This window comes from Fusarium odoratissimum, assembly GCF_000260195.1.
Source record: "Fusarium odoratissimum NRRL 54006 unplaced genomic scaffold supercont1.56, whole genome shotgun sequence".
Taxonomy (NCBI): Eukaryota; Fungi; Ascomycota; class Sordariomycetes; order Hypocreales; family Nectriaceae; genus Fusarium; species Fusarium odoratissimum.
Window position 1 is genome coordinate 93,893 of NW_022158736.1, and position 17,922 is coordinate 111,814.

A 17,922-nucleotide genomic window follows, 5' to 3' on the forward strand; every position below is an offset into this window, starting at 1 on the left:
TCGGCGTATGTTTCAAGGACCATATGGCTGGGGGGACACAGGCCCTAGCGGCATGATAAACATCTTACAGGGCCAGGTGGCGGCGAAGCAGGGGTTACCCGGATATTTTGTCATTGAGGTTTTCAATGAGTTTTTATATTGCAGCTTATACTTTAGTCATTAATTTAAAGCTTAATTGGCAATGCGATCAAACAGCCTCTGCTACTTTTTCTTCCTCTTATCTACAGATGCCTGCTTTACTTACTAATGAATAAGGTCTGCGAGGGCAAAACGAAGAAACAAAGGAAGGGGAAAGAAAACTTCTTCTTGCACATTGTTATTCCTGTAAAGAAACGGAGATATCCGCGCGCTTATCGCTTTGGCTTCCACTGTGCTGGTATCATAACCCTCAAGGGTGCGGGGGTTGCATTCTGACTGTCCCAGAACTAAACTTAACCCCCGGGCCAATGCCTCCGGGTCAGAGGGGGATGGACCCACGGCTTGAAAGTTTGAATTGCGGACAGAACTGATATTGCGGGAAAGGAAATGTGAGATCGAAGGGACAGGAACCGCGAGTTGAGAAAGGCCAAACTGGTATGGCATCACGGCTTGCGCAGTGTTTCCCACATGCTGTACTCCTCGGATAACCAGCGGCGGTATAGTGGATTCAAAATCCACGAAAATCATAGTTCTGATTAAGAATATATAATTAATCGGCTGTCTTTCGGCCCTTGGATTTCCCTGATGTTTGTCTATTGCCAGTTTCTATAAGCCTGCATATTTTTAATATAGACTTGCCGGTCATGTCTTTGGCTTGAAAATTTCCCCACCGCCCCCTCCGAAAAAGCGGCAAATACTAAGGAGTGATCTCAGTCTTGATCGCTATTAGTATTCCGCATACACGCCTGCACAGTTTCATACATGGCGCATCCTTACTCATACTCCCCTCTCCCTTACCACTCTTTAAACAGTATCTAATTTTACGCCCTGTACTTTCCCTTACCAGCCCCTTCTACTTTCGCGTTTAATCGTATATTATTTTCCTCTTTGAGATTTACGCTTTGACTTGTTCATTACCCCTCACCATATGTCCCATTTTTTATTGCGTAGTGCTTCCTACATCTTCATTATGCCTTTTCCGCTTCTTATTACTTCATTCTCATAAGTTATACCACCTATGTCCCATTTATTTACCTATTCCATCTTACCCTCCCTCCTCCCCTTATCTTCCACGTATCAAGGTGCATCAACCATCACTCCTACGTCAAGATCAAACACACTGTAGCCACCAACACCAAATCAGCGGGCGCAAATTTCATAAGTCGCTAACCACGGAATCCCCTGACTTTCATTTCTGGCTTTTGCAGCGTCAAAATGGTCTAATCTGTAGTCGACTCTTCAACTTTCATCAGAGCCGTTATTCTCCCCTCCCGCAATGACAGTTGCTTAGACAGGACTCACCGAGACGCGCCTGCTTGAGCCGAACGCCATTTTGCAGTCTTCTGCCTTTTCCTTCGTCTTTTATATTGGCATTTATACAATCCCATCCCTAGCTGCCCGTTGACTCTACTTCCCAGGGCCATCCACGTCAAATAAGCCCGTCTCTTATTCATATTTACCCCTTCAACCAATCCCTCCTGTGCCCGAGACTACGACGACGGTCTTGACCTTACAAGGTCACCTGAATGCAACGCCATGTTTTCTTCTATCGCACAAGAAAAGTCCTACTTCCATGAGGAAATTGACACTGATAATAACCGAGAGACATTCTCAAGTTTCCGAAGTGGCAGCTCTTACACGATCTCTACCGAGGATCACGCAACTTCAAAACTCTCTAACGGCATCCTAAGACCTGGTGCACCTGAAGATAGCGAGTGTACCAAAGATGACATGGCTGTCTCTAGCAGGCCCTCGCACCAGGTTGACTACTTATCCCATGATTGGCGGGAGGAGGATATTTGGTCCTCGTGGCGTTACGTTGTGATGCGCCGAGGAGATTTGTCTGACAGCGAACGGTTAGAAAATGCTGTTTGGAGAACGTGGATTAAGGCCAAATATGACCTAACAACAATTTCTCCCGAGACGCTCAATTGGTTTGTACTCCTGGGATTAGACATGATGTCTGATTTAAATACTTACATCTCTCTAAGGCTCAAGGACCACGATGTAACCTGGCTTTATGGTCCTCTACACTCGGTACCGAATCCCTTTGATACCACCCAGAACGAGCTGTCCGAGGTACCATTGCCCAAAACCGATTCACATGTGAAACTCGATAGGAAGCCAATCCTAAAGAAGCGGAGCATGTCCGAAGAAATACTACAACGATCGTTATCAACAGCTTCGATATCCAAGCAAGCTAGAGCTGCTGGTAAAATGCAGGAGACCGGAGATTGCACTCATATAAGCTTTTTATCAACCGAGGATCTCTATCTACCATTTTCTCGAGGTCAACTGGATAGTGCAAGCAGCAGTGTCACTCTAGTCACAGAGTCTTCTGGAACTATATCCCCAAATGGCGAGCGGAAGCGCACTCATTTCAACGAACAAGTCGAGCAATGCATTGCTGTCGAAGTTGAAGGAATCCACAATGATGATAGTGATCCAGACGATGGCGTGATGGTGAAGTGCAGGAAGACAAGGACGTGGCCGTTGTTTGAACGGGACACTCCAGAGTCAAAGCTAGCTGAAGGAAAAACAATTGCCATGCTCCCGTCCACTACTATCAAGAATTGGGAAGACTATCCAGAACAAGGAGGGACGGCTAGCAAGCACTCTCGAAGCCCATTCATGCCCTCTTCGTCAGAGGATAATCATCGACCTGCTAAGCAGACCCAAATATTTGTTGTCGAGGAAAGGGACCAAGACAGTGTCGACGATGCACGGCTGAGCCCCTGCAAGAGCTGGCCACCATCGCCCGCTGAAAATACTACCAGCGGCCTTCCCTCGTGGCTCACTTCGAACAGTCTTTGTGAAGAGCCGGTGGGCATGCGAATAACTTCTTCTGGCATGCTCATGCCGTATGAGGAGGAAGGATTACCATCGGCGGACGGCATTCTTGGCCGTATCATAGATACGGTGAAAACCGCCCGTGACATTGCTCATGTTATCTGGACCTTGGGCTGGAAGAAGTGATGAGACCTCACCCTTTGGATTTTTCTGACTTTGGTGGGCTATCGAATGCATCTCATGTTTATGATATCCGTCTTTGTCAGGGATGCAATTTGATTGCAATACACATTCAGGCTTCAATAGGCTCACTGAGAAACAGATTGGCTATAATGCCATGGGGTGCACTATAAGGAACGCGCATTGCCGACAATGTACATGTGTTTCACGAGGTTTAGCATGGTATATGCTGAAGTTATAAGGAATCAGTTATAGTTAAGTGAGTGGACAAGGTATATCCTGGATGAAAAAGTATGTATAAAGGAAGATCAGAGAGAGATGTTGTAGACAGCCTAGAAATTTTAAGAAACATATGTTAGCCGCGTCACGATTTAGTCTGCAATGAAAAGCTAGTTTGGCATGACAATTGAAAATCCCCCTTGAGCAATGCCGAATTCGACAACCTTATGTAACAACCTGTTACTGTAGCGTTCGAGAACAGAACTTTGGCCATTGTGGTTTTTGTACACGAAGCCACATCTGAAACGTCAATTAGCAGCCGGCCGAAGGCGATGAGCGCCCAGGAAAAGCTGCTAACATTTTGCTGTAAAGTCTTCTCGACCATTTTAAGAATGGTCTATCTCTTGGACTGGCAATGTTTGTGACGAATGATTGAGCGATAAGGATATGATAACATTTACAACTGGGCATTCTGTTAAACTACCCCAGTTACTAAAGCTTACAAAAAGTAGACTGATGTATGCAAGGCATAATGAATTAATAATCTACTTTGCTTAACAGATGTCGATGTTGACTAGAAATAGCCTAGATTTTGTGCAGTAGAGAACCTGGATAAGTCAGTCATGGTAACCCTCTACCTCGGTCGAGGGTTTTGCCTGTTATGAACTTGCTGTTAAGCTTGGCAGAGAGTTTGTTTGTCGTATCTCATTGCTAGTTCTTTCACAAGTTAAGAGCATCGATCGGACAGAATAACTGGATCATCATCTGAAAGAGCTATAAAGCCAAGAAGGTACCGAAGAGCCAAGATCCAGACCCTTTGAAAAGCCACTGACCAGGGGGTAGAGTTGCATTTGCGTCTGCACAACAGTCAATGAACCCCCTCTATTGAGAATTGTTGTCGCACTATCTCTGTTTTTAGTCACTGCTAATGTGAAGTATCAGATCAAACTGTCAAATTGTCGGCGTTTACACAGAGTCCAGTGATCAGACTCCTCGTTCATTGCAAATTACGACATCTTGCAACTTCACCTCTTCAGCATCACGTAAGCAGAGTTGCTTATCTTGTCAAACCATTTGCGCAGATTACTGGAAGGCTTGTAGATTGGGAACTTAATGGCCTGATCCAAATGAGGATTATCATGATCCGCAATGGCATAGACCCCAGATATTGATCTACCCGTGACAATAAGTGACATTCCCCTTTAACAGGACTAGCAGTCTTACATCGATCAATCAGTCCGATCAGATCATTTGAAGTATCGTCACCAATAGAGAACACATTAGAGTACCTCAGTCCCGTGACGATAATCGCTCAAGTTCACGTAGCAGAAAGACAATGAGAGACACTAATTCTGACTTTATACTACTAATGGCATGACAAAGAAAACAGTGCTGGGGCTTGGGTACTTATAACCGACGCAACAATCTGCCAGAGCGCAACCAGTCGTGAACTCAGGAGTGTGAGAACCAGGCTTGGCAATGTCGCGATAGCCTGGCCAGGGAATAGTTGGAATTGCGGGGTTAAGTTAAAAGTTAAACTGTTGTAGATAAGGGGAAACTTCCATATAGCATCAGGAAGTTGGCGACCCAAATACCTCCATGTGAATGTGTTTCTCATCAACACCCAAATCCCGAAGTGCCTTGCTCTGTGAATTCATAAACGGCCGTGGCCCGCAGATGTAGTAATTCGCTTCTGGCAGAATCACCTTATGCTTAACCTCTGCAAGGTCCACGCGCCCCTCGTGATCGTAATCAAGCCCCAGTATGTCGTCTTCTTCAACCCGCTCATAGTAAACAAGGCGGGTGACTTCCGGATGGTCTCTCACAATCTCGATAAGGGTATCTTTCATAGCATGGACTCGTGAGTTGCGTGCAGCATGGATGAACACCACTTTCCTCGGTTTTCCTTCCTCCGTTATCTTCTTCAGCATTGCCATCATAGGTGTCAGTCCGACTCCTCCGCTAATAAACACCACGGGCGCTGTATTGTTGATGTCCAAGACGAAATCACCAAATGGCATGCTGATATCCACCTCCGACCCCTCCGGCAGCGAATCGTGAAGAACATTGGATACTCGGCCGGCCGGTTTTATATCCGATGCAAATTCTCTTTTAACGGAAATTTGAAAATACTTTCCATTTGGCACGTCAGATAGACTATATTGCCGGGGCTGGTATGCCCCAAGCTCAGGCATAAAGCATCGGATGCTGACAAACTGGCCAGGCTTGTAGGATGGCAAGGCTCCCTTGTCGGCTGGCGTGAGATGGAATGAGATAATTTCCTCGCTCTCTCTCACTTTGTCAGAGATGAAGAACTTGCGCCATCCTTTCCAGCCGCCGGGTGTCGCCATGGCCTCTTGATACAATCCTTCCTCAAAATTAATGAAATACTCGGCGAGTTGGCGGTATGCAGCTTCCCAAGCATCCAAGACCTTTGAATTAACTCCGTCCCCGAGGATTTGCTTGATCGCCGAGAGTAACCCTTGGCCGACGATGGTATATTGGTCTGCAGTAACTCCCAAGCTCGCATGTTTATGTCCAATGCGGGAAATGGCTGCCTTCATGGCATCAGGGTTCTCAATATTGGCGGCATATGCCCACACGGCGTGCGCGAGGGCGGCTGGCTGCTCGCCTGTATCTTGATGGGCAGTGTTGAAGATGTTCTTGAGCTCAGGGTGTTTATTTAGCAACTGGCGATAGAAGAGCGTTGTGATCTCGACGCCGTGTTTTTCCAGTGCGGGGATGGTCGATTGAACGACTTTGATCTGCTCCGGAGTCAGTGCGGTCGAGACATACGTTCTTCGATGCAGCTGATAGAGCACCCCGCGTCCAGCACGCCAGATAATGGTCCGAGCCAGCATGTTGAATTATTTTGGGCCGGTTGCAATGGCTATGAATTCATTCATTTCAAGGTCATCTGAAGCTGCTGCGGGGAGATTTATAGTTGGCATAGCGTGCGGAGGCGTCCAATGGACTGCCATATGATGCCATGATGAATTTGGACGTTACACATATATGACCTCACTAACATCATCCCCGAGTGACTTGTACCAATGGCTTCCTTTCTTGATTACATTATTTTACATACTAAGTGGATGACCAGCAATGTGAAAATGACTACCTATACCTCGCCCGGCTACCTCGGCAAGAGATCCCAAAACAGACACCTATGCGGTAGTGCTAACCTTTGAATTCACTTTCATTATAGCGCTTAGTAACAGAACTTTGGGATTGAATAGAAGCTACTCTTTACTCTGTGCTTAACCTCTTCTGCTTGCGCAGGCCATGTTACATACAGGGAGCCGATCAAACCATTTTCGACACAAAACGAGTATATTCTGTCTATTCGATTACACCTGGGTTATAGTGTAGTGCTTTAGATAATTATATAATTATTAATAGAGCTTTACCTTTTTCTTTGATTAATGAATTAATTTAGGGACAGGATAACCAAGAACTTAACACCACTTGATTTTTAACCTCTAATAGGCGCTCGAAGCCGGAGCTTCCTTTCCGATACTAATGCTTCCCTCGCACTCTGGAGCTTGAAGTGGTGTGATCATGTCACTATTCTAAGTTCACTAGCCAGAATCTTCAGTATGATCTGACCCAAAAGGTTTACACCAAGCGCGCCTGATGGCAGCATATCTTTCAAGCTGCGTGTGGCTTTAAATAAAGACTTCCGACGCGACAGGCTCTCCCCAAGGTCAGCATAGAAAGCCTTGAAAAGTCGTGAGCCATCATGGCGATAGCGAATGTATCCCATATCCCTATGATAAGCCCTGGATGCATCAAGTCAGAGGAATGGATCCAATCGCTGCCTATTATTTCTTTTTTTATATTTCTTTTCGTCTTTTATGCCCTTCTTATTTTATACGAGTATGCCATTTCCCACCAACAAGTCTCGAAACCTCTGTTTCAAAAGCTAATTATTGCAAAGACTTAAGTCGAGGAACAACCGGATCCCGATCCAAGGGGATTCTGAGAGCGATCTGCCAGCAAGGAGTATAAGTTCTGAGATTAGCGACTTGCAGCGGTTGGACTCCACAGCTCCACCGCAGGCATATAAGCAAGTGACGACAGGAAGGGAAATTACAGGCTCAGAGGAGCATTCTACGTGTCCCTATGAGGTGACCATTTGGTAAGGAATACATAAACTAATAGGCAGTTTCATCTTTAGCTAATGATTCTTAATAGCGCTATATGCTTGGAAGCAATAGGGGATAGTGATATTATCCGTTGGTTACCGTGCAGGCATATATTTCATTCGGGTTGTATTACTTTATGGTACCTAAGGCGGCATTATGCCTGCCCTTTATGCGTATCACGCTACGTGACATTAGAGCGTGAGCATGTCAGAGAAAATAGATAAAATTCGCAATCTATATAAGAGATATATTATTATTACAGAGTTCAGGGTAAGTAGATTATATTTTTCTACTTAAGCTAATTTACCTTTTCTTAAATTAATAAAGACTTATATTTTAATAATTAAATTTATTTAAAAATAAAATATATATTATATATTTATTTAATTGAATAATTAGGCCTCCTTTTTATATTAACCTTAATAATATTCTTAAAACACTAATATAACTTTAAGATTACCTTAAACTTAAATTTAATTAGCTTTCAATTTAAGGTTATTATATTTACTTTAATTAATATTTATATTTTAGTAAATAATATTTATTAGAAAAAATAAGATAATAAGGACTTATAAAATCTATAAGATATATATAATATAGTTATAAATTAATTATATTACATATTAAGAACTTAATAAAAATATATTTTATTTTAATATTTTATTTTAATATCTAATAACTTTTTAGAATATAATAAAATAACTTTTCTTAGTTTTAATTATTAGTTTTTTATTAATTTTAATTTATTTAACTTATTCTTATATATATAATTAATTAATAGAGATTAACTTTAGTTTAATTAATTAACTTATAAAATAATTAATATAATTCTTTTAAATCTTTTAACCTTGCCTTTACTAAATATTTATCCTTACTTTTATATAAGAGGGAGAATATAAAGTACTTACTTTATAATTATATTCTTAAGCCACTCTTTATACCAGGCTAAATCTGTAAATACAGCAAGGAAAGCTACCTCTTTTACCTTAAGAGATTAGTCTTACCTTAGCATATCTTTCTGCATCTTTCAGCTTCTTTAATCCATATAACGTAAGGTCTAGCTAAGTTAGAGATATTATATAATCTAAGTAATACGGTTCTACTTCTGCCAGGGATCTACCTGCAGGGTAAGCCAGGTAACAATCCATATAGGTAATATTAATAACATCGGTGATAAAAGGGTGAGGGTTTATTGCCATAGTAAGTTCACTGAACTCGCCTCTGAAATCATAAGACTATTATAAACATATCGTTGTTTGTATCTATTGAATGGCGTGTTGTACTACAGTAATTAATAATGAAAGTATTCTAAATCTAGAACGGCGAGACCAGTAGACCAATTGGATTTACCGTACTATCATGAGCCCAGTCAGCAGCAGCAAACCTGAGCTGATAAACTCCGTTCACCCAAGGCGCAGAATACATATTACTCCAAGAGACATCTGTAGTCGTGCAAGTACGGGTTCCACCGTTGTCCGTGATGCAGGTGAAAAGCTTCGCAGCCACGCTACACTTGAGGCTGCTGCCAGTCGGTCGATCACAGACCAAGGGCGCGTGATAGAATGACAAAGTAGTAGGACAAACTATCACTGAAACAAAGTCGAAGTTCCCCTGATAGGACACAGTGCATAAAGGGTTTCCATCAACTAATATATGACCAGTGCCCTCTTCGTATTTAAACTGACCAGTTGGCCAAGTCAAGAAGGCACCTATCATCACAGAGTACTCTGGTTGACCATTTGTATGTAGAACCAAGCCATTTGCTGCGCCGCCTTGAACAGTTAAGGAGAACAGAGTCGGAATGGGCAGGAGAGCGGTTGTTGTCTTGGCAGTTGAAGTAGAGACTTCGTCAACAATTGTTGTGGAAGTTGGTGATTCGGTGGTAGTCGTTGTTCTTGCCTCCAGTGTTGTATCAGTAGAGATCTGTGTCAAAGAAACCGTGGAGTCAGTTGTAGACTCGATCGTTGTGGTTGTTGAAGCGGCGGCTGATGTTGTGACTGAAGCATCGACCGAAGACGTCAATTCAGCAGATGTTGAAATAGATGACTCAGACACCACTGTAGTGGTGACCTCAGTTGATGTCGTTACAGAAATATCAGACGATGCGACCAAGGTCGTAGATCCAAGATCAGCTACAGAGGTAGACTCGGAGATTGCAATCGTCGTTGTTCCTGTTAACTCCATCTGCTCGCTCAACGCCGTCGTATCTGATAATAGTGCTGAAGAGCTAACGCTAGAAGAGAAAGTGGACTCTGAAATCGCGAGAGAGGTTGTTGTCGTCGAGTCTGACTGCTCAGTCGCTTTCGTGGTATCTGTCGCCCATGTTGAAGATAGCCCCAGAGTTTCTGTGGTAGTAGTAGTAGTCGCGATAGCTGATTTGGGTTATCAGTGACTTGAATAAGTAGTGTTACGAATAAACTTACTGGAAGATTGTGGCTTGCAAGGACTAGCGACCACAGATTCAAGCCCAAAGGCTAGGGACAAGAGAAGTGCCAAATGCATAACTGCCATGAGAGAGCGGAAGAATCAAATCGAAAACCGAAAAGGCGAAGGGGAAGAAGTACTAGCAAAGGGAGTTCAAAACTTTTTATGCTTATTTTCTCCTTTATTCAAAGGCGCCAATTTGGCTAGACCATTCTAAAACTAATAGTTTATTATAGTTTCCTGTAGCTGAAGATTTAGCGCAAAAAGCCTTAGTGCTACTGGATACCGCTTTGTCGGTAATTTTAAAAGAACCTAACGTGGCAGTAAGCAGTTCGAGGTTTCTCTAAAAATTAAATAGCTCGCCTTCTCAATTATGTCACGTAGACCATTTTTGTTCTTGGCTCGATGTCGTTAGAAGCCGGGCTATGAATGGTGTAAAAATACCTAAAAGAGATCGGAGGGGGCACCCCCCTCGGATTAACGAACTTCTTGCAGCCACACTGCATTCACTCTTAACCACTCCCACTACGTTCCAACGCCTCCTCTGCGGAGAGCAAGGCCATGATATAGCATCCGAGTCTAAATGACATCCTTTTTTGGCAATCGGCACTGAAGATCATGCCTCCGAGGGCTGCCGAAAGGAGACTGCCAAACGCGGGCGAGCAGCCTCCGAGGCTCCACTAAGCGTGCGACTGTCCCCTCATGGGGATTATGCATCTACCATTATTAGTTGTATTGCAGGAGTGCTGGCCAAAGTAGTATCGGTGTCTGATGTATCTTACACGCTGTTGGCTGGATAATGACTCGTGGCCGTGCTCTATAGCACCGTGACCCTCCAATCTTGATACTCGACTGTGAGGTAGCAATAATCATCTAAGGTCACTTGGCACGTTTGTTTCTAAGTGTATTTAGCGTAACTTTTGGACGAACCGCAGGTAACCAGGACCCGAAGCCGAGGTCTAGATCGAAATGAGGTGCGTATGGACATTACCGCGTCGGGTAAGGGACTGCTGACGCACACAGCCTATGTCGATTAATCACGGGATGATAGAGTGAATGCCACGAAGACGCAGAGGATTCTCAGTCGATGTTACTAGTCGAGGGCCTGCCATTATGTATCAAGATGCCAGAACTGTGATGAAAGTATATACATGGGGTGATTTGCCTAATGCAGTGCAGTCCCTATCAACCTTGTCATTAGGCATCAGGGTAGCACTGAGAGTAGTAGGGGTTGAGCGTCTTGCAGTAGAAGCCCTTGCCACACTGCATGTTCCCAGTCCACTCAATGCCACCGCACTGCTGGTACTGCCCCTGGGCCTTGGAGACGGGAAGGGCTATGATAGCATCACTGGCCCTCTCGGCGGCGGTGACGATGTAGGCACTAGGGTTGGTGGTGACCATGCCGGGGAAAATGGAAGCGTCAGTGATGAAGAGGTTGTCGGTGCCATAGACCTTGGTGTTAAGGTCAACGACGGCAGTACCGCCCTGGCGACCGTCATCCTTGCCGAGTTTGTTGGTTCCAATCCAGTGATTGGCACGGCGGTTGCTCCATGAGACGACCATCTGTATATACCATTAGAACATGCCTTGAACACCATCAAAGATTCATGGACCACTTACATCATCGACGTATTGCTGCGAGGTGACATCAGGAGCGGGTTGGAGCCACTCCAGACCCTTGACGCCGGAAAGAGCTTCACGAAGGTTGTCAAGGGCAGTCACAACAGCTTTCTTGTCTTCTGGGTCATTTAGGTAGGGGTTACCAGAGACGACAGTGTTGAGAGCACTGGTGATGGTCATGCGACCACGTGACTTGGCACCACGGCCGAGGTACTGGCTAATGGTGATGGACTCTGATTCACGAGTTAGGTCTGGTCTGATACATTGCACCAACTGTCAAGTGGTACTTACTGTTGCTAGTCTCGCCGAGACTGGGCTCAACACGAGCGGTCCACTGCATGGATCGGACACGGCCATCAGCACCAGAAATCTCGTCAAAGATGACCGGGCCAATGTTAGGGGCAGCTTGAGCGAGAATGCCGGAGCGCTCATCTACCTCCAAATTAGCCTTGATAGCTAAGTTGCAGAATATCATGCATACTAACCCAGATACTTCTTCTCATCAGCTGGGATAGGGTCATCGTAGGCCTTGTAGAAGTCGTAGAACACAACGTCGGGGTGCTTTATAACTGTGTCGGTCTACCATACTGTTAGCCGGACAATCTGATGACTCTGTCATATGCACTTACATTGGTATGGTCCTCGAGATTGTATCCGACAGGGAGGTTGATCCACTGATCTTTGGCGATCATGGAGCCACCATCGCGGCTAGAGTTGGCGACAATTTTGAGCTGGTCATCCGGGCCAATACCACCTATGAAGCATGATTAGAACCAACAAACTCTGACAGCCTACGGATAAGACAAGACTCACTGCGAAGGAGAATCTTAGCACTACCAAAAGTGCCAGCCGCAAGAATAACGCGACCAGTCTCGGGAGTGAGCTTGACAGTGCCGACATAACCGGCGCCGGCGAAGGGCTCGACCTCAAGGCCGGTAACGTGACCGCCGGAGCGAACGACACGCCTGACCTGGGTGTTGGTCCAGTACTTGAAGTTGTTTCGCGCTTTGGCAGAGACGAGATAGGTAGCCAGGGGGCCCCCGCGCTCACCTCCGGAGAACATGAAGGGTGGGTGGGTATAAGTACGGTTTTTCGCGGCCGGCTTCTCAAGAGCGTTCACTTCGTCCCAACCGGCCTGGTCGAGTGCTCCAGCGACAACCTTGAAACCCTGGTCGAGGTATCGCTTTCCATCCATAGATGGGACACGTGTACCAGGAATGCGACCGAAGACACGCCCCTCGTACTTGACCATATCTTTGGCCTTCCAGCCATCGGGGAAGTTGAAGTCCCAGTCTTTTGGATTGGGACGCCACCACAGACCAGCGTTGATGGCGGTGCCTCCACCGAGAACACAACCGGCCATCTGATCGGTATCGGGGCAGGCAATGCCGGAAGAGTCGGCCCAGATCTCGTTGCATAGACCGGGAACATCGAAGCGAGTCAGGTTGGTGCCTCCAAGCCAGTCTGGCTTACGGGTACCGCCCCAACGGCCAGAGGATGGAGGTCCCTTCTCGATGAGAAGGACCTTCTTGCCAGCCTCGCTGAGACGGTCAGCGACGGGGAGACCACCAGCACCACCACCGACAACAACGTAGTCGTATGTCTCGTCCGGGACGGGGGTACCGGTGGGTGGTGCAGCGGTGGAGGTAGGCTCACCGGTGGCGGTGGAAGTGGGCTCCTCACCACCGCCGTCGCAGTTGCCCTCGACAACCTTAGTGGCGAGCTTAGCCCACTTATCATACTCATTATTAAAAGCGTTGCTGGTAAGTTGGCCACCGAAGATGCTCTGGGTTTCGTGCTGGACCATCCGGGCCTCACGGGGGCACTCAGGGTTAATCACATTCGTGATGCTATGGGCCCAACCGAGAACGGCGACCGGAGAGGTGGTCGCCAATTGACCGGAGTTTCCGTCTTGTGACCAGGAAGTGCATCCCTGGCAGCGGTAGATGAGAGTAAAGCCATCCTCAGTGATGCTGGAAGAGATCTGGGTCAGAACAGCCTCGCCCTCGTACGGGACAGGCTCAACCTGGGCGTTGGCCCAAAGGAAGGCGGTAAGGATATCGCCATCGTGAGGGTAGGCAAAGAGTAAGAGCGAGTTTGTCATGGGTCCGCCGTAGGAGAGACCGCACCATCCAGTGCCCTCCCCGTTGGGAGTGGCGCAATTCTGTTTACATGGTCAGAAAAGAAGAGCTATTGATTTCGAATATTGCCTTACGAGGTATCCAATGAACTCATCGGCGTTCGTGGTCTGTCCATTTTCGGGGAAACTGAAACCGAAAGTCATGCGGGATGCGGTCCATGTGTCGAACACGATCCCAGTGCCGGGATCGGTGTAAGGTGCTGGTGTTGATTGCTGAGCAGACACATACTGGGTAACTTCTCAAGGTCAGCACTCCAAAACTGTCGAAGAACATATTCAGACTCACGAGGTGCTAGGGCCAGAAGCCATAAAGAGCGGTGGGAAACCATAATGACGAATCCCTAGTCGACGATTGTTGAAGGCCGTGGGTAGAATCTGCGTAACCTTGATCTCGAAAAACACGGCAGAGGCCGCATTCATATACCAATGAGAGCCATGATCAGCCAAAACGCAGTCGAAAATGACCAAGGACCGTTGCCGTATTTAGGTGCTACATTGGGCGCTGGAAGAAAGCAAAATGGGATGTGCCCTTGCAGGGGTCCATGTTGGACGGAACGAACCTTGTGCCTTTCCCTTCTAGATGACGGAGACCCGGGCCGTGCATCTAAGTCGTCTGTAAGTCATCCCAGAATGCTTACCATCAATCTGCGACGGAAAAGATTCCTCTATCCCAAACAAACTCAGAGTCCTTCATTCTACAAGAGCCGAACAACATTTATAAAACACTGGCATTTCGGGTTCATTAGCTCGTATGCTCTTACGCTCGTACTTCTGCCGTATATTCGGTGAGCCTCGTGTCGACGCGCTCCCTTCACCTAACATTGCTGTATTACCCAATGTGTGCAAGTTCCCGTTATTTCCAGAAGCGGGTGTCGGAGGCTAATGCTCCTTTTCTCCCCCACAACTATCTGATAGTGGTTGAGCGGCACGGTGCTCCGGGGGTGGGCTCCCCTGCTCAGGCACAGCCAGTTAGATGAACGGGGACCATCCACACCTAAACCCCTCTGCAATTACAGTGTAACCTTGGCGCCAAAAACGCAGTCCGCCTTGTCAAAAGGATCTCACGCGCGTTTGTGCCCATGCGAGCCCCGTGCATGTTTCGCGGTCAGATCGCCGAGTGGTCGGAGAATCTGTTAATGAACAGCGTGTAGGCTCTGATAGGCCTGCAAAAAGCTTGGATAGGAGCTTGTATCCAGATTCACTTGGTGTTATGCCTGGGATGGCTACTGCTACCTTGCTTATATGTGTTTTAAAGTATTCCCCTTTAAGAACCTTGCTATTATATTCTGCCTCTTTAGCTTTCATAGTATCAGAAGCCTAAAGGGGGCCATTACTAAAGAAAGGCCCTTACAGGTAACTTGATAAGATTTTATTATTAATTTTATTATGATACATATTTAAGTGATTTTAAGAAATATATTATATTAAATTAAATTAATAAATCTTTAATTATATTATATTATATTATATTATTATAGAATCTATACCTTGGTTATAGTTTATATTTTACTATTTATAAGCTAGTAATTTTACTAATACTTATGTACCTTTAATCAACTCATATTACTTACTCTTAGTCCTATCTTAACTACTTAAAAGTGGCTTATATATATTATTGGATATTATGACTACTTTTATATTATATTCTCTTATAACATAATACCTTAAGCCTTGAATGAAAGGCAAAGAGGTAATTTATAATAAGAATAAAATAAATGTAAGAAGTCAAAAGCATTAGCATATATAGGTTAAAAAAAAAGAGGTTAATAACAGATTGGTTATATTGAACTTGGTTACTACTTCAATCCTCAGCCTCAATCTCATCAGCAGCTAGAACGTCGATGCCTAGCTCCTGCAGATAGACCACAACATCTGGGTTCTCTTGTCTACACTGCTTAAGAATACCTTCATTAAGCTCACTGATCTGAGCACCATTCCCCAAGAGAAACTTAACAGAGGCAGAGCCCCCGTGTATGACGGCTTTAACCAAGGGCGTATCGCCTGCATCGTCGTCCTTGGCAAACACCTCAGCGCTCGTGATATTCCTCAAGTTCATCATAACTGGTCTCGTTTTCAAAGGGATTTGCTTCAGCTGCCTGCTGATATGACTTGATTGATCTTCTTCGAGACGAAAGCTGTCTGAAGTCTTGCACAAGTGCTTCCGGGACAGCTTTGGCCAACCCCAAACCGAGGAATCCCGCTGCAAACCAAAGGTACATATTCCCGGAAGCATTGTTTGAGAGCAGCAGACGATCTGCAGGCGCCATTTGCGAAAATGTCAGATGATAGATAGCGGGGTGAAGTGGTGACCCATCGCTTATCGTAGTTGGTCCCAAAGACCTCACGTTTGAGGTAGTCGCCAAGAAGGGGAGATCGAATGCGGAACGACTGGTCATTCTCGCCCCAGATGATGAGACCGCGGCAACCCTAGACAACGTCTACAAGTTGGAAAGGTTTCTTATCCTGGTCTTGACGATAGATTTTCCATGCATTCAACGCCTCGACTGCCATGGGCATCGTCATTGAGTAGCCGGCGTCAGCAGCCATAGCCGCATGATAGAGAATGCAAAGAACCATTTCTGACTGAGAAGCCCTGATTCTCAGGAAACTTTCTTTACTGAAAGTATCGGCCTTGTCATGAATCGATACATCTTTGCAGGCGGATGTAATTTGATCAATGGCTGCCAGCAACTCCGGCATGGGCATCTCGCTTGGCCAAGTAGGAACAGGAAGAAAGCTGAAGGATATTAGCCTCTTGTCGCAAAGCATATACCTAAAGTTTGAAATCTTAGAAACTTACCGGCCGTCAAATGTTCGAACCAGGCCTTTAAGAAACTCAGAATGGCTTGAGGACAAGTCTTTACCGGAGATGCTTTGAAGTGCCCTGATGATGTATTTTGTCACGTCCGCATCAGAGGCACAAATTTGGGTTTAAACGATCTGGTGCAATGTACTGAAGTCTATAGGAGGTGAGGCCTGGCTAGTGAAGAGTACTTGGATTATCTGATCGGAACCGCCGTCTGGATTGATTGCGAGTATTAGGTATGTCAAAGCTTTGGTAGTGACATCGGCTGCGACTCCATCGAGGATGATCAACACCTTGCCAAGCTCGCCAGTAATCCTGTGCAGGAGTCGGGTAAATTCATCTCCCCATAGCCGTGGAATCTTATCATATTCTGCCAGCTCTAGTTTCCGTAGAGTATCAGACGTGTCAGGCAATTGTGACACTAACTGTCTTAGAACCGAAGCGAAAGCGTGATTGAAGTCGGCAACATCATACTGCTTGTGCCTCTCTTGGAAGTAGACACAGGCTACCGCTGCGTGGCCAACTGTTCCGCGATTTGTTCGAATGTGATAGACGAGACAGGAGGATAGGAGCGTCTTTCCGGTCGCGGATGGCCCTTGAAGCCAAGGTAGGCCGGAAGAAGCCTTTGAAAGCCATTCTTTGAGCTTTGGATGATCGAGAAACCATTGGCATGAACCGGGAATGCGCTCAAGGTCAACAGCCGGTTGCCACTTTGAAATTGATCACCGGGGCAAAGTCTTCTCAGCAACTTAGATCTGTCGATTACAGACATATTGGTTAAGCTTTTTAATAAAAGATAACAAGGTAGAGATTATTTCTTTTATTGAAATATAGATATTTGTCTATTTTAAATTATTATTAAATTATTATTTTTTGTAATAGTTGGTTATGCTGCCTAAAAGGATCTGACAATGTTGGGTAGGATGGCAGGGTGGACGACCTGTGCTTGCACTACCGATACGCCTTGGCACTCACGGAAGAAAACAAGGTTTATGAGGTATTATAATAGCTCATTCTAGATTCACGATAGTCCACACTGTCAAGACCTAACCTCCCCCAGGGTCGGCCGACTTGCCTTGGCCCAGTTGGGCAGACAAAGTGACTGGATACCTTGGTCGTTTTGGAAGCCGTGAAACTCAGTTCGCTGTAGTAGAGCCAGTCTTATCTTGAGATCAGATGTTGTCGCCGCATGCCATACCCACAGCGTGCATGGCATGGTATGGAGTGTCTTTGGGCGACCAATAAAAACGATCACACAAGACGCTGTGTACCTTTACGGTGATGGCCAGGCTGTCTATCGTGTTTTTGTTTGATCTTATGTGCTTGTTTATTTTATTCTAATGATGTATAGGACTTCGGAGGTGTCGTCGTCACTCAAGAAGAAGGTGACAAGATCGGTGCTGCTTTAGACATGTTCGGAGATTCTGTGTTCCTTCACCACGATTGGTAATAACAAC

The 17,922-nt window shown here is 45.6% G+C and overlaps 6 protein-coding genes across 6 annotated transcripts; 1 reads left to right on the plus strand and 5 right to left on the minus strand.

Annotated features, from left to right (window-relative positions):
- Nucleotides 1-1,674: 1,674 nt before the first annotated feature.
- On the plus strand, nt 1,675-3,114 carry FOIG_15656 (uncharacterized protein; the record flags this gene model as incomplete). The annotated part of the gene is made up of 2 exons (XM_031217040.1): nt 1,675-2,072; nt 2,130-3,114. The coding sequence occupies 2 exons, from the start codon at nt 1,675-1,677 to the stop codon at nt 3,112-3,114; spliced, it is 1,383 nt and encodes a 460-aa protein (XP_031053248.1).
- A 1,539-nt stretch (nt 3,115-4,653) lies between these two features.
- On the minus strand, nt 4,654-6,209 carry FOIG_15657 (uncharacterized protein). Its single transcript, XM_031217041.1, has one exon. It carries the CDS (start codon nt 6,186-6,188, stop codon nt 4,899-4,901), a length of 1,290 nt encoding a protein of 429 aa, XP_031053249.1. The 5' UTR covers nt 6,189-6,209; the 3' UTR covers nt 4,654-4,898.
- Nucleotides 6,210-8,789: 2,580 nt separating this feature from the next.
- FOIG_15658 (uncharacterized protein) lies at nt 8,790-9,986 on the minus strand (the record flags this gene model as incomplete). Its single annotated transcript, XM_031217042.1, has 2 exons — nt 8,790-9,847; nt 9,899-9,986. 2 exons carry the CDS (start codon nt 9,984-9,986, stop codon nt 8,790-8,792), a joined length of 1,146 nt encoding a protein of 381 aa, XP_031053250.1.
- A 912-nt stretch (nt 9,987-10,898) lies between these two features.
- Nucleotides 10,899-14,138, minus strand: FOIG_15659 (uncharacterized protein). Its single transcript, XM_031217043.1, has 8 exons — nt 13,946-14,138; nt 13,735-13,895; nt 12,333-13,683; nt 12,149-12,273; nt 12,005-12,098; nt 11,811-11,951; nt 11,520-11,752; nt 10,899-11,462 (listed from the first exon to the last, which is right to left on the minus strand). The coding sequence occupies exons 1-8, from the start codon at nt 13,986-13,988 to the stop codon at nt 11,097-11,099; spliced, it is 2,514 nt and encodes an 837-aa protein (XP_031053251.1). The 5' UTR covers nt 13,989-14,138; the 3' UTR covers nt 10,899-11,096.
- A 1,322-nt stretch (nt 14,139-15,460) lies between these two features.
- FOIG_15660 (uncharacterized protein) lies at nt 15,461-15,892 on the minus strand (the record flags this gene model as incomplete). Its single annotated transcript, XM_031217044.1, has 1 exon — nt 15,461-15,892. One exon carries the CDS (start codon nt 15,890-15,892, stop codon nt 15,461-15,463), a length of 432 nt encoding a protein of 143 aa, XP_031053252.1.
- Nucleotides 15,893-16,086: 194 nt separating this feature from the next.
- Nucleotides 16,087-17,681, minus strand: FOIG_15661 (uncharacterized protein; the record flags this gene model as incomplete). The annotated part of the gene is made up of 4 exons (XM_031217045.1): nt 16,087-16,396; nt 16,460-16,484; nt 16,614-17,175; nt 17,517-17,681. 4 exons carry the CDS (start codon nt 17,679-17,681, stop codon nt 16,087-16,089), a joined length of 1,062 nt encoding a protein of 353 aa, XP_031053253.1.
- Between the last annotated feature and the right edge of the window lie 241 nt (nt 17,682-17,922).